We start from the raw sequence: 16344 nt of genomic DNA, 5'->3' as shown, positions 1-16344 counted from the left end.
CATTAGCACCAAGTTTGAAATTGCTGACATACGTTGCTATAACTATAGATGTACTGTAAATGATTATTGTTGGATATTGCTGTGGTGTAAGAGAAATAAAAGACTTAGAGATTATAGAAAATGATCATCTTCAGGGTAGAAACAGAAATGAGACACAGAAATAAAACAGAAGGTGCAGTCATCCAGAGCTATAGTACCAATGTTAGAACTCCTTGAGCAATGCTATTAATCAATATGTTTATACGTTCCCCATCCTGCTTCCCATGTTTTACTGCTTTGACCCACCCGATTAAGTCTCCTCGAGTGGTTGAAACACACCCGAAAGCAACCATGTCATTTCACAAGTGGGGTGACGTTAACCAACCAAATGAGAAAAGCAAAAAGGAGACAATGAAAGTGCAGTATCGTGTGTTTTATTAAGACTGGAGAATGCATCAGTACCAAATCAGGGCCTTGTGTCACCCTGAGCTTATTTAAGAGTGCAACCTCAAAAGATTTTTTAACACAATGGTGCAACAAAGCAAGAAAAAAATATATAAAAATACTCAAAATCTAAAAACAAATCAAAAGATATAAAACTTTTATATAAAAAAGTACTATAAAGTAAATTACACATTCATAAGATGTAAAACTATAAACAAAGCTCAAGACATAAGAATAAAAGTGCTCGCTGATTAAAAAAAATCAGTTTCTTTGTGCATACAGCAGGGTCCAAATGTCCACGATCAAGAACTTTTTTTATATTTAATTTTATCCATTATCAAAAAGTAATCAATTCAATTTAACTTAATATTTAAAAAGAAGAAAATCCTCACAGAGAACAAAAATGAAATATCCTGCCCACATGGCATTTGGTTCATTTATTCAATTAGTTTTGACACCATATTCAATTCCATCATACTGTATGACACCACTGAAGCACACCACTGTACGTCTTCATCTCAACAACTAACCCATGACGCTGACTCTAGTTGAACCCTACTGCACCTCGGATACTAGATAAAGATACTATTCATGATAAACAAACCATTTAAGAAGATCTTAACTGGTTTGTGCTCACAAGGAACGGACTTACGCAAAACAATTTAAAAAATCAGAAGATGCAGGTTTTATAATAACATTACATACATTTTACATAAACTTTCCCAACAGTTCATGGAGCAGAAAAGCACAGGCTCAAGTCCTCATTGTGCTTTTGGGTCTTAGCTAGCTAGCAAATTAACGGTTGGATGGGTGGAAACTTGGTAAAATTTGCAATTTTTTATATAAAATAAATACATATGTTTATTAAGCAGTTAAAAGCTTAATGTTGTTGGATTTTTCTTTGTCACTATAAAGTACCTTTTCTTGTTTTAACCACAGATGAGTGGAAAGTGAATCACAGATTTTTTAGGAAGAGGTCAGAAGAAGAAGAGGTCATTCTTATGCAGCTTACCTCTGTCTTATTATGGACATAATAAACATGATTTCGATTTTTCCCTCTATTGGTGAAAATAGTAACCTTAAGAATCTCTCTTTTGTTCACTTGCATGTAAAGCTAGTAGCCATTGCAATTCGTTGAGTGGAAGAATTAGCATAAACGCTTCCTGTTTTGCTGGATGAAAAAAAATAAGCACTGGTAGATCAGTTCCCATTGACTGAATAGATTCGGTGGGTTGTTCCATGGCTGTGTCCATTAGCCAGACTGAAAAGGTGCGTCGCTCTTATGAATCTTTCTACTGTCTCTCTACAAGTCCCCCTGCTGCAGAAAAGTCAAATGCAACTTGAAATGGTGTCTGTCTTCATATCTGTGATTCTCCTGTGCTTGGAGCGCTCCGGAGAGGCCGCTGAAAAAAAGGTCAAAGTTCAAATGTCATTAACGTGGCCATGTAGAAACGTACAATGCAAAGTTGTTTGGGAAACACCATTGACAATGAAAAAGACCATGGAATATTTTACACACACAAGAGACCATACCTGACTGTTACTGGACTGATTGGTGCTGAATTCAGAATATCTCTTCTTCTGTGATTTGCACATTCTGCCAAAAAGTTTCTTATATTCCTCTCTCACCTGGCAGGAACAACAGAGAAATGGTTACAGAGGTTATTGTTAAAGTTTGGGTTACAGAGGTTGATATTAAGGTCACTGATGTTGAGGTGATTACTGATGTTGAGGTGATTACTGATGTTGAGGTGATTACTGATGTTGAGGTCACTGATGTTGAGGTGATTACTGATGTTGAGGTCACTGATGTTGAGGTGATTACTGATGTTGAGGTGATTACTGATGTTGAGGTTATTACTGATGTTGAGGTGATTACTGATGTTGAGGTCACTGATGTTGAGGTGATTACTGATGTTGAGGTGATTACTGATGTTGAGGTTATTACTGATGTTGAGGTGATTACTGATGTTGAGGTGATTACTGATGTTGAGGTCACTGATGTTGAGGTGATTACTGATGTTGAGGTGATTACTGATGTTGAGGTTACTTGAGAGATGGGCTACTGAGATTAAGGTTATGTTTTTGCAGTTGGAGAATTACTGAGATGGATTAGTGAAGTGGTTACAGTGAGGATTAGTGAGCATACAGTTAGAGTTGCTAAGGTTAAAGTCAGGGTCGCAAGACAGGGTTGAGGTTACTGAGGTTGAGGTAAGTGTTAATGAGAATAAGGTTACTAATGTTAAGTTAAAAGTTGGTGTAGCTATAGAATTGTTTAGCTGCAGTACAATACACAATAATTCCCCAGTCACTGTCAATGTGGTGCCTCACCAGTTTGCTCATGAGGCAGTGCATGATGAAGATGAGCACCCCCTGCAGGCTGTTAAACAGAGTGAAGAGGTATGCCATCACCAGGGTCCCCTCTTCCTGAAAGAGGAAGCAACCAAAAACCCACATCCCACCCAACACACACAGTTGAGCTACAGCCGTCAGCACGAACCCCCTACGAAGAAAAACACAAAGAGAAGAGTGAACTATTAAAAGAGCTATTATATTAATCTAGAGGCCTTGGTTTGGTAAACACTCTCACACACACCTGAGTCTTTTTAGTTTGGAGAGGTCTGGGTTGAGGCTGGAGAATTTTTCGACCAGTTTCCAGACGGTAACTACAAAGAAAAAGCTGTTGAGGAAGATGATGATGCAGACTGGTGCAAAGAAACTCCAGATGAAGTCTTTGTCGAGAGAGAGCCAGCAGCTACACACACAAACACACAAACAGTTAAAGAAAGCAAAACAAACGTTTTTTACTTATCCTACTCATTTTGTAATCTTCACATTTATATCCATCTGACTGTGTGTGTAAATGTTCTTTCTGTGTCTCACAAACACAAAGACACTCACTAGCGTGTGGTGCCATATCCAGAGGGGAAGGCGATGGCTGAGATGATGACAATGGCGAGAGGAACACCATATCCCACAGCATACAGGTAGAGTTGGTGGAGTGTGGTGTGGAAAACCAGAACCACCATGCGGTAGAGCTGCACTCCCTCTAGCAGCATGAAGGAGAAGGCAGCAAGGTAGAAGAAGTGTAGGAGTGCCGCAACCGAAGCACAACCAGCCTTCATGAGAGAAAGAGAAACGGAAACAATCATTTATTGGATGCTTCAGCTGCAGGCTGTTTTCCTCAAGGACATACACAAACCTTGTTCTGAGTCTTGGATATGAAGAAGAGAAAGATGATGTTGGCAATGAAGAGGCACACACACAGGTGGAGGTGTATTGTCGTTCGTGTTCCCTGGATGGAACGACAGAACAAGAACGTCAGGATACAGAAGAATAAGCAGATGATGGAGAGGGTGAGACCAACTCGTGTGATCCACACCAGCTCGAATGTGTCCTAGAAAGAGAGAGAGAGATCAATTAGAGCCATTATCACAAAATAAGTTCTAGATCCTGATCCAGTAAAATCTGTTCCTACCTCAAAGGGATAGAGGGCCATTAGAACAGCGAAGCTGCTCAGGTGACTCCAGGAGCACACAGCATGGGTGGAATTAAACACAGCCTTCACACATCCCTTCCCTGACCACACCCCTCCATCCTGGGCCTCAGCCCAATACACACAGCTGAAGTTCAGGCCCTTGGACACTTCTGCAGCCTACAGCAAAGAGAAATAAGTTGAGAAAATGAGCATTCTTTCTCACAAGTGATTCCTTAAATTAGTGTTGTGTAAAGTGCAGTGTTTTCCTTTACATTCTTGTGTCTGAAGGTGAGTGTGACGGGTTCAGGCAGAGAGTGTGTGTCCTTGTTACTGACGAGTGCCGTCACCACTTGAGAGTTGAGTAGGTAAGTGGTGTTTTCGTGCGATGTTTCTGTGTCTGTGCTCACCGGAGGCGACACATTGGTGGAGTTTAGGGTTTTATAATTGACCAATGCCACAAAAGCAAACCCTGAATAAAAAAAATTATTACAAAGATTACTGTTTATCCAGAGTAGTTGTTTATGATGTTTATGTGTGTGTGTGTGTGTGTCTGTGTACCTGGGTAATTAGCTCCCACTGCTGTTTTCCAGCTCGTGTTAAGCTGTACAGTGTCCGCGTCCAGTATGACTGGTCCAGTGGGTGGGACCTGATCCTTTCTGACTGTTAGCCAAGCCTCTGAAAATCATCAGAACATGGTTTATTCTTGACATGCATCATTTCTCACTGGTAAAGACACTGAGCTCGCAGCTTGTGTGTGTGTGTGTATACCCGTGTCCCCATTGTCCATCCTGGTTGTCTGTTTGTTGAGTTGAGGTGCGATGAGCCTCATTGTATTCTCCACTGCTCCAAAAAACACACTCAAAGAGGAGCTGGAGTTTAGGTTCCCACCTGATAACACACCACCTGTCACATTCAGCAGATTCTGAGGAAACACACATGGACATTGAGTACACTCATGATGATGCTTGGTGCATATGTGTGTGTTTATACACCTGATGGAAACCTGATGGTCTATGATGACATCACAAACAGGTTTGGCATCTAATGACATCATATACAGGTGATGAGATTCTAATGATGTTGCACAGGCGACTGGACCACCAGCTAATCTGATTTGACCTAATCGGATTAGGACCTCTAATGATGTCACGAAAATGGTGAACCCTTGGAATAACATCAAAGCGGGATTTGTACCTTCTCATGGAGTAACACAAGAGTTCGAACCTTTTATTGATTTCATGTGTAACTTTAGACCCTTTACTCAAGAATATATCACAATGGATTCTTGTAAAACGTTTAACTTTTAATACTGATAAACTTTTAATGATTTCACAAATGATTACACAATATAATGTGATATCGGCGTTCTGGTGACACCACAATTGGGTTTGAATCATCTTATGATGTCACATATAGGTTTGGACCACTAAAAATGTGATGTCATGCACAGAGTTAATGCTCTATTAGTGGCTAACTTCAAAAACAGTTGTGGACCCTCTAATACTCTCATATACAGTTTGGACTGTGATGATGTGATGTAATGTTTGAATCATAATAAATACATATAGTGGATCACTGTGAGTGACAAATGTGCGTGTGCGTGTGTGTGTGTGTGTGTGTGCGTGTGTGTGTGTGCGTGTGTGCGTGTGCGTGCGTGTGTGTGTGTGTGTGTGTGTGTGCGCGTGTGTGTGCGTGTGTGCGTGTGCGTGTGTGCGTGTGTGTGTGCGTGTGTGTGCGCGCGTGTGTGTGTGTGTGTGCGTGCGTGCGCGTGCGTGAGTGTGCGTGTGCGTCCGCGTGTGTGTGCGTGTGCATGCGTGCGTGCGTGTGCTTGTGCGTGCGTGTGTGTGTGTGTGTGTGCGTGCGTGCGTGTGTGTGTGTGTGCGTGCGTGTGTGTGCGCGTGTGTGTGTGTGTGTGTGTACCTCCAGTAATGTTTCTCCTGTGCGCAGTTCCCTCGATGAACCACTTAATGACTCACAACTAGTCATGTACAGATCCAACAAACTGCCCATCATGGCCACAGACTGCAAATGACACCAAATTTGGATATTTTTCTTTTTATTATTCATTGATTAATGTACAATTAGTAGACAGTTTATATGTTTACCTTTTCAGATGTGGTGTTGAGTCTGTTACAGTTCAACTCTACACGCACACACACACATACACACGTTATACGTTATTAGATGATTTAAACTTTAGAGATTAGAGTAATACGTTATTAGATGATTTAACTACATGCAGTAAGTTACAGCTTTGAATGGTTCTTTATGAGTTATATTCTCTCTCACCTGTGCATTTAGTCTGATTGTTTCCATAGTTACTGTAACCAGGGTTACACTGGCAATAGAAACTCCCTTCACTGTTGGAACAGTTGCCAACTTCACCACACACATGTTCTGCCCCATCACATTCATCAATATCTAAGACACAAAGCAGTTTGTTAAATTATGCTGCTGCATTTCTGCGTGGTGAAAGCATGCAATAAAAAAGAGGCCAAAGTTGGTGTGTGTGTGTGTGTGTGTGTTTGCATTTTCATGGTTGTGGTCTTGACATGAAGACAACAAAAACTTGTCTTGGTCTAGTTCTTCAAATTTTTGGACCAGGTCTAATGTGCGTGTCTAGAGTGTGGCTCTTCTTGACTTGATGGGTCTCAGTGTCCAGAGTGTGGTTCTAGGGGGCATTTCTCAGTTGTTTGGTCATGGTCTTTGTGCTGATTGCTAAAAATCTTAGTTTAAGACTAGGTTTCTTTCTTAGAGTATTGCTCCTGATCTTGGTTTTTAATAGTCAAAGTCTTAACCAGGAGATCATTAAGCAGAATCCTCATCTTGGTCTTGACCTCTGTGTTCACAGCCTTGGTCTTGGTTGTAAGGGTTCTGGTATGAGTTTGAGTCTTGATCTATGTCACAATTATTATTTCTGCATCTTAATACTCAGATAATTCTTATGGATCTCAGTACTCAAGGACCTAAACTAGATCTGATGCTCTGAGTCTGTCTGGGATGGTATCTTTATATGATGGCTCAGAGTCTGGATCTTGGTCTTTGGTTCTTGTCTACAGTTAATAGTTTCAGTGCTCAGGGTCAGGGTTCAGTAGTTACACGTGGGTTTCGATCTGGGATTCAGTCTTCAAGGTCTGTATCTTAGGACACTGAGTCTTGTTCTGGAGCTCAGGTCTCAAAATATGTCTTGATCTGGGTCTGGAAAACATAGCTTAACCTCTTGGTCTGGGTCTTGGTCTGGGTCTTGGTCTGCACAGAGCCTTAGTTCAGGAAAAGATCTCAGTGTTCAGAGTTTGGCTCCAGATCTCAATGGTCAGAGTTCAGGTGTCATTTCTCAGACTCTTAATTTTTTGGTTTTTAGTTTAGTATCCTGGTCTTGGTCTCAGTCAAGGACTCAGTGTTTGCAGTCTGTTCTGGGGCTAGGTCATTATTGTCAAGAGTTTGAGTGGATATCGGTGTTTAGAGCCTTGGGCTGGGTCTCAGTACTTAAAGTCTCGGTCTTGAGCTAGGATTTATTTTCACAGTTTTTGACTGGTGCTCAGAGATTTGGTATGGGGCTCAGTATTCAGAGTATGATTGAGAATGGTGCATCAGTTGCCAAGAGTCCTCTTATAAGTATGGGGCTTAGAGATTGGTGCTGAGAGATCTGGTGTGGGTTCTTGGTCCTCAGTCTTTGTCCTTTCATCTGGTTCTGGGTTTTAATGATTTTTAAGGTCTGGTTTACATCTGGAGTCTTGGTCTGTTTCATCCTGATCACGGTCTTCATCTCAGTCTGGATCCCGGTGATCAGAGACTTGTCCTTGGGTTTTGAGGGGTCAGGCCATGACTTTTGTGTATGTCAGTTAGTGTACAGTGGTTAGCATGGCTATGGATGAAAGCAAATTTAGTGTTCCTAATAACCTCACCTTCACAAGGGGTGTGGCTGTTGCCTTGGTTACGAAACCCCGTGGGACATAAGCAGGTGAATGTGCCAAGTGTGTTTCTGCACACACCATGCTGTCCACACAGAGTGGGCATTGACACACACTCATCAATGTCTGCAGGTGATATATACAAAAAGCATAAGCACACACACACACACACACACACACATATACTTGTATACAATCATCCATATCCATGGGCATGTATAAACAAAGCAAAAACACTTGCATGCATGTGGACACATGCACACACACACCCACACACACTAGATGTTTATTAGTTGATAAACTGGTTATTGTGTTAATGTTGAAAATGTATGTTACAGATGAAGGCAAAAAGCTGTTTTGAGCAAGCAGGTCAGGTCTGATTAGTTTATTAAGCCATAATTAGTCATTTAGTAAATGCATTTTACAGAAGGATTTACATTTGAACACACAAACTATGAAATAAATTATAATAATTATTTTGTAATCAATAAATTTGCTGACATTCATTTCAGGAAAAACAGAAATAAACAACATGTCAAGGTTTCTTTTGTATTATTGTTTTCTATAATATGAATTTATTTGGAGGTATAAAACAATGATCAAAAATTATATAATATGAAAATTGTATTATACATAATCTTAAATATTCTGTTTCTCCATGGATGGTTTCTATCATTTTCTTTTCTACTGAGTCCAAAAAAACCACCAGTGGTTTGTGTTACTCAGATGATGAGCACGTCAATCAGCTGCTACAAGTCAGAAAGGCTTAATAACCTTTAATTATCTTTAATCAACATGTTATTGAATGTCAGGACAGTTTCCTTACCTGCACAGGTGTAAGTAGATCCTACTTTTTTATCCTGAAACCCAGGTAAACACACACACTGGAAAGAACCAATGGTGTTTTTACACTCTGAATTCTCAGGGCAAGAGCTGGTAGCGTTCACTGTGCACTCGTTTATGTCTGAGGAATAAAAGAAGAGAGGGAATAAAACAGTGTAGAGGGCAGAACAGTGACTAAACACATCACAATGATGGCTAATTGGATAATTAATTATTCAATACTTCTAAACTTCTAATTTATATTATTCAGTAACTAAAGTGATACTGACACTGGAGACTGTCATATCTACTAACAAACAATTTAACTTAATCACCTAATCAGTGATTAAATATTTTTTCTATATATAGATTGCGCTCTGTACAATTTCCTGTGTGTTAGCTATTACTATAGAAACAATACCGTATTGGAATTAATATAAACCTGTGATCTGCAGCTACGCTACTGTCAGCGCTGCTGTTACAGAACATTAATCAACACCTTCTGAACAATCAGACTCCAGAAGTCTGCAGGGCTGTGGGATAAATATATAAATTCTAATTCAAATCTTATTGGACCCCTACATAACCATACACAATACAGCATGCAGTGAAATGCATTTTTTTTACTGTCTATATGGAGATATAGAAAATACCTTTAAACCTAGAATGGAAATAGAATTTACATAAAACAGAATTTACTTCTATATATGCAGGAAAGGGAAAAATATACACCCATCAGCCATAACATTATGACCACCTGCCTATTTTTGTGTTGGTCCCCCTTTTCCTGCTAAAACAGCCCTGACCCATCAAGGCATGGACTCCACTAGATCCCTGAAGGTGTGCTGTGGGATCTGGTACCAAGATGTTAGCAGCAGATCCTTTAAGTCCTGTAAATTGTGAGGTGGGGCCTCCATGGATGGGACTTGTGTGTCCAGCACATCCCACAGATGCTGGATTGGACTGAGATCTGGGGAATTTGGAGGCCCTGAGGTCAACACCTCAAACTGGTTGTTGTGGTCATCAAACCATTCCTGAACCATTTCTGCTTTGTGGCACGACTGAAAGAGGTCACAGCCATCAGGGAATACCGTTTCTATGAAAGGGTGTAGATGGTCTGCAACAATGCTTAGGTAGGTGCTACGTGTCAAAGTAACATCCACATGGATGCAGCAGTTCTGCAGGTTTCCCAGCAGAACATTGACCAAAGCTGGACACTGCCTCCACCAGCTCACCTTCTTCCCATAATGCATCCAGGTGCCATGTGTTCCCCAGGTAAGAGACGCACACGCACTGTGTATTCTGACCCCTTTCTATCAGAACCAGCATTAACTTCTTCAGCAATTTGAGCAACAGTAGCTCGTCTGTTGGATCGGAAAACATGGGCCGACATGCATCAGTGAGCCTCGGCTGCCCATGTCCCTGTCTCCAGTTCACCACTGTTCCTTCCTTGGTCCACTTTTTATAGATACTGACCACTGCAGACCGGGAACACCCCACAAGAGCTGCAGTTTTGGAGATGCTCTGATCCAGTGGTCTAGCCATCACAATTTGGCCCTTTTGGTCAAACTCGCTCAAATCCTTACACTTGTCCATTTTTCCTGCTTCTAACATCAACTTTGAGGACAAAATGTTCACCTGCTGCCTGATATATCCCACCCACTAACAGGTGCCATGATGAGGAGATACTCAGAGTTATTCACCTCACCGGTCACTGCTCATAATGTTATGGCTGATTGGTGGTGTATGTATGAGTGTATTTTGTGTAAAGTGAGTAATTGGTGGTCCTCAGTGTAGGAGGAAGTGTGAAATCTCTCACCTATACATTGCCCACTGGTGGCTGTGAAAGCTATGTTTTGGGATCTGAACCCTTTCTCACACTGGCAGTAATAACTCCCTTGTGTGTTAAAACAGAGTGCGTGTTCACCACAACGATCTTCTCCACACTCATCTTCATCTGAAAAAAAGAAAGAAAACCAGAAGAAACAGTAAGACAGTCAGATGAAAGGTTTGTTTCTTTTTTGTTAACATTAGAAAATAATAATTAGATATAATGATAATGAGGTATTAAACTAGAGGCCCAAAGGATTGAGCACAGCGCACATGAACATATGAATATGGAGAAAAAAATGAAGTTTAGGAACAAAAATATCACATATATAATAAACATTAACATTACTAAGGTGTGCTGTGGTTTAAACTGTTCATTTGTTTCAATTTTAGGAAACAGAAAAATCAAATTCTTCACTCGACTAAAGCTTCCCAATATCTAACTAGGAAATCGAACTAGGAAATTGCCTGGAATTCCTATTACTTGGAACGGGATCTTCAGCAGATGACGTCTTATCAACAGTTAAAAACTTCATATCTTGTTCAGATGTTTGAGGTGAATATTAACTGATACTCTTGACCTACACTAAGCTGTTGCCACATGATTGGCTTATAAAGGAGCAGGTGTACAGGTGTTCCTAATAAAGTGGACAGGGAGAGTATATGAGAGCGTCGTTTTAAGGTGTCTCACCGATACACTGTCCATTGAACTCCTGATAACCATAGTTACAGGAGGATTCAGCTACACCAAGAAACGCCAACTGCACCAGGCCTGAAAGTGAGAAAACGACATGATCACACACTCGGGAACTCGGTTACATCTCAGAGCTCGTCTCTCGTGGGATTCAAGGCTTTATTTGTCACATGAGCATTCATATCTGGGGAAAGAAGCGATAGACACAGTAAATAGATTATACAGATAAGAGTTAAGGACGTGTGCAAGATGACACACACACACATGAATACACATGTAAGTATGTATCTGTGTTTTTACACTACGTCTATAGTGTGTGGGAGTGTGCAAATATGCTGTATTTGAAATGCATGAGCTACATCCTGGTAGTGTGTGTAGCTGAACTGACCTTCCTTATTTGAGGAGCCCATACAGATATACCGAAGTACCTTCCATCAGCGGGTGATGGTAGGATTTAGGATTAGATTAGCAGTGTAAGCAAGCTGTGTGCTAACAACATACATGATCTCCAATACTTCCTTCCAAGCTTTATTGGCAATGTCTCTATAGGCATTTCTTGAGAGATCATATATATAAAACCAGAGTTTTTTATTCTATTTTTTCATCTACGTCGGTAGCTAGAAACTTACTGCTGGTCAAAAATAAATCCGTGGGTAGAAACATCAGACTCTCATGTTTGTCAGACTTCTCATCTGAACTTTCGACATGTCTCACTTCTCATTAAACACACACACACATATACGCACACACACACACACATTCTGCAGTCTCTCTGGCAACACACACACACAGTAAAAGTGTTGGTGCTGCCTCAGAACAAACAACAGAGAGAGGAAGTGAGGCTTTAACTGCCACAAAGAGCATCCTTCACACTCGCACAACATGTTGAGAACATCAGGTCAGAATGTTCCAGAAAACCAGATGCACGACTAACTAACACCAGCTTTATTGCTATTCTCTCAAACATCAACTACCATGATGAATGCTAATAGCTAGCCGCCATGATGAACATGAAGTGTACGTAGCTTATGTATGTTTTTCTTTTACAATCTTTAAAGCTTTATGAAGCATTATTTAGTCACATTTACAGTTATTTCCTGCCCAGTGTCACCCAAACGAGGATGAGGTTCCCTTCTGAGTCTGGTTCCTCTCAAGGTTTCTTCCTCATTTCATCTCAGGGAGTTTTTCCCTGCCACTTTAAAATTTTTTGCTTTGGTACCTCGTTATGCAAACAATCAGCTGTGTAAACAATCATGTGACAGAAATCAGGATCTGTGCTTGTTTTGGTGGTTTTTCTGGAAGGTGTCCGAGATGAAGTGCTTCCTGTGTGAGATGTGAAACTGAGTATCATGCTGCATGAGGTTGTGGTGTATTACGCTGTAGCACGCTTAGAGGAAAGCAACTTTTTGCCCACATACACCATCTCACGTGGCATCGTTGGAACTCAAACTCACCATCTACAGAGGCAAGGACCTTTTTTTGCCATTAAATACAGGAAAAGTGGCATTAATAAAATGAATCAGGTGGTAATTATGCGAGTATCTGTATTCTGTTACTGGTATATACTCACTGGTATATAGAATCAGTACATAGGTGCGTAATAATAATGATAATAATAATAATAATCATAGTTATGAACTTTGAGACTCTGAGTCATACCTGGCGTCCACTGTGCTGATTCACTTCCTGTTTTCAGTCCTGATGTCTAACCGTCTTCATATGGAAGCGTCTCATTCTGTTCATTCTCTTCTATGTCTATTCTTTTCACTTCCCTCTGAACGTGAAGCTATACGTCTTCCCACGTGTGTATTTATAACCTGATCATGACACTGCTGCTTACACACACGCACACACACACAGTAGTGAAGCTTCATTAATGAAATGACAAATTATGGGACAAAGAATTGTTAAAGTATGTACCGTATCCCCTGACTGACAGACTGAAAAGCTAGCGTTCCAGTAGAATCTAGTGTTTCTAGTGTGTAGTGGTTATTTGACTTTGAAGGGAGAAAAACTGTGATGTCATAACCAGTGAGTGTGACATCACAACACATGGAAGACATGTCTGATTCCATGTATATTTTTCTACTTTTCTGCTCAGGAAACACACACACACACACATACACTCCAAAATTTCAATTTTATCCGTATTCAAGTTATGTTAATGATGTGATTTTATTTTAAAAATGTAGTGAATAAAAAGTGCTGATGGAAATGTGTGTGTTTGTGTGTGTGTGTGTGTGTGTGTGCGTGTGTGTGTGTAGTTCCTATAAATAAGGCACTTTTCCTAACCTTGAGAAACTCTTTTCTGCTAGCTGCCATGTTATTGTGAAATGCATCGATGTAGCAACAAAACTGTCTGCTGCCCCGACACGCGTTTTTTCCCCAAAACTCCTTCTGAAAGATTTAGTGCGACTCTCACACACACAGATTAACTGGATAAAAGGGTTAGATTTAAAATGGGCATGTCAGCGCAGTGTGTGTGTGTATGTGATGATTGAATAGACAGTTTGCTGACGGTTGTGTGATTATCAGTTGCTTATATCTGTGTGTTATAATTTTTTATTGTTCCATTAAAACACTGAACATTTGCATTGTGTAGGTTTAAGTGAATAGATTTAAGTGAAGAGAAATGAGCAAGTTTGTTGGAGGCTGATTGACTTATTGTCCTGAACGCAGGAGAAATCAAAAGTTAAGAACCTGAAAGAAGCTGATTTTTGTGACGTGACTGAATAAATCTCTCTCTCTCTCTCTCATTGGAACTGGAGCTCTGTCTTTAAAATGAAGTAACACTGATAAAAGTTCTATAACATGGAAAATATTATTAATATTATATTTATGTCACATAAAAGACATATGGGGCCGATCTACATCAACACCTAACTGAACGTGTCCACAGGAAGCTGACACTAACCCCCTTGGGTGTATTAATAGCCTTCACTAGAAGCTCAGCTACAGTTTCTCTCCAGGACACCAGAGGAAACCACAATAACAGCAACTGAAAAGAAGTCTTTTCGCAGCTATAATTAACACAACAACAAAAAACAGAACACACACGGCTCATATCTGATAAAAAGTTAGTGCACTCTGAGGTTACTGAGGAGCAGAAGCCACTTAAATGTTGTGTAAGCACTAGAGAATGATGATAAATGATCAGCTGTGTATCTTATTTCCTGTTGAGTTCTCGTATGGACCCGACACGAGGAGCACCCGAGCTCCGGAGGGAAACCCGTCTTCCTTTTTCCTCTCCAGCTCCTTACACGGGAACGAGGGCGTCCCGACGATGTGATGTCACTGACGGACACGGATCCACGTGACGTCCTAGGCGCCTCTGGACCGCGCTCAGTCGTCATAACATTATTAATTTGTGGCTATTAACGGTTTTTAATTAACGGTTTTGTGGCTTTTTCTGCCTCTGTGGTCTTTCGAGCTGATTCGTTACCAGATTTAGACGTGTGGAACGGCTCTTTATGGTTCTGTCAACTCTGTTAACCTGAGCCTCAACCCACATCAGCACCAAACCGTGAGAAACGATAGCACGAGTCTTTAAACGGGGGTCTGGCGTAGATATTCTATAACTCATCATACAATATCTCTAATGTTGCCACATACCAACGTTTACATACAATATTCTCACTTTAAGTTTAATTTATTGATATATGCTTCCATCTATTACACCTTCATCATCTTTCTTCTTCATCTTTCTATTTTTGTTTTGTGGCTATTAAGCAAGATGTTTACTTTTACAGATATTTTATACAGATGTTTACTCAAAGCTTTTTGCACTAATGGACTTATTCCATTTATCATCATTACAACAATTGTATTTTATTTATTTATGTTATTTTATTTTATTTTGTATTTGCACTGATTTTTTTTAACTACTCTGCATGCCTTAAATTGCCCCCTTAAAATAAAGTTTTTTAAATTGAATTGAATGATTTTTTGTTCCAGATTACAGTGAATACTAACAGATTGTTAATTAGTAGGGAGTTTGTAAGAAGGTTAGGCTGGAACGTAACCTAACTAACTAAAACTAACTAACACCAGCTTTATTGCTAATCTCTCAGACGGCACCTAGCATGATGAATGCTAATAGCTAGCCGTCATGATTGTCATGATGAACACAAAGTGTACATAGCTTATATTAACGAGCTTCTGTTAACGATCTTTGAAGCTTGTTAAGAAGATTGAAGATTGTTAAGAAGTAAGGAGTTTGTTAGAAGGTCAGGCTGAAATGTTTAACAAATAACATTTGTGCAACATTCTGAACAAAAAAAGCAGTACAGTGCCTCATATCAGCATTGTGTTAATTTCAGATAACTTTTAACTCAAACCTAGCATGTGATTTAGCTAGTATTATCTATCTCTATCTCTCTCTCTCTCTCTCTCTCTCTCTCTCTCCCTCTCCCAAAATCCCATGACATGTCACGTGAGTTTTCTTCCTGAAAACTGCTGTCAAGAAAAAGTAGTTAATTCTAATCTCTACTTCACTTGGAACATACAGATACATTTAATGGACTGTATACATTTCCTTACGAGCTCAAAACTGTGTGTATATCCTGTACAACCACACACACACACACACCCACACACACACACACACACACACACACAGATCCATATAATCCTTATTCATTTTCCTTTGTTTATAAAGCTTATCATTCAGGCCTGAGCACGCAGTTAACTCACCGGAGGCAACAGCTCACAGGAAGTAAAAGAGGTGTGTGTGTGTGTGTGTGTGTGTGTGTGTGTGTGTGTGTGTGTGAGTGAGTGGGTTATTCCTTTTGCACTTTATGAACAATAATGAAATCTACATTACACACACAAGACAAAAAAAATGACTCAAACACAAAAGAATTCTACTGCAGCACTTGTTTGTCCTTGTAAACACTTTTTCATGACAAAAGTGACTTCTGAGGACTTTTACTTTTATGAACTGAATCTTTCCAAAATGTGTGTAATTAGTGTGTAACGAGCCTCGTTATACCGCCTTCCTCTACACTTTAGTGCCTTTCATTTTTATCCCTAAATGTCTTTACTCCCCATGACGCTGGAACAGTAACAATTCTCCATAATGAGCTGAATAGAAACACAGACACACACACACACACAGACACACACACACACACACACAGACACACACACACGCAGACACACACACACACACAGACACACACACACAC

At 40.1% G+C, this 16344-nt stretch overlaps 1 protein-coding gene across 2 annotated transcripts in view; it reads right to left on the bottom strand.

The window, feature by feature from the left end:
- Positions 1 to 385: 385 nt before the first annotated feature.
- The window catches only part of LOC131347131 (adhesion G protein-coupled receptor E5), a 23812-nt gene continuing 7853 nt past the window's right edge, over positions 386 to 16344 (bottom strand). Inside the window, exons 2-18 of one of the 2 annotated variants that reach the window (XM_058381042.1) lie at positions 11156 to 11236; positions 10454 to 10591; positions 8639 to 8776; positions 7807 to 7938; positions 6191 to 6322; positions 6007 to 6044; positions 5822 to 5923; positions 4670 to 4823; positions 4460 to 4576; positions 4174 to 4370; positions 3902 to 4078; positions 3626 to 3820; positions 3325 to 3542; positions 3020 to 3178; positions 2755 to 2926; positions 1957 to 2052; positions 387 to 1826 (exon numbers count right to left, since the gene is read on the bottom strand). In XM_058381042.1, coding sequence (XP_058237025.1) covers positions 1782 to 1826; positions 1957 to 2052; positions 2755 to 2926; positions 3020 to 3178; positions 3325 to 3542; positions 3626 to 3820; positions 3902 to 4078; positions 4174 to 4370; positions 4460 to 4576; positions 4670 to 4823; positions 5822 to 5923; positions 6007 to 6044; positions 6191 to 6322; positions 7807 to 7938; positions 8639 to 8776; positions 10454 to 10591; positions 11156 to 11236 — 2291 coding nt within the window. In that variant the 3' untranslated portion in view covers positions 387 to 1781. Of the gene's footprint in view, positions 1827 to 1956; positions 2053 to 2754; positions 2927 to 3019; positions 3179 to 3324; positions 3543 to 3625; positions 3821 to 3901; positions 4079 to 4173; positions 4371 to 4459; positions 4577 to 4669; positions 4824 to 5821; positions 5924 to 6006; positions 6045 to 6190; positions 6323 to 7806; positions 7939 to 8638; positions 8777 to 10453; positions 10592 to 11155; positions 11237 to 16344 lie in introns of both variants that reach the window. The other variant, XM_058381043.1, reaches the window with a different exon arrangement.

This window comes from Hemibagrus wyckioides, linkage group LG26 (assembly GCF_019097595.1).
Source record: "Hemibagrus wyckioides isolate EC202008001 linkage group LG26, SWU_Hwy_1.0, whole genome shotgun sequence".
NCBI classification, from domain to species: Eukaryota; Metazoa; Chordata; class Actinopteri; order Siluriformes; family Bagridae; genus Hemibagrus; species Hemibagrus wyckioides.
The sequence above is the reverse complement of the archived record's forward strand: the minus strand, read 5'-3'. Positions and strand labels throughout refer to the sequence as shown.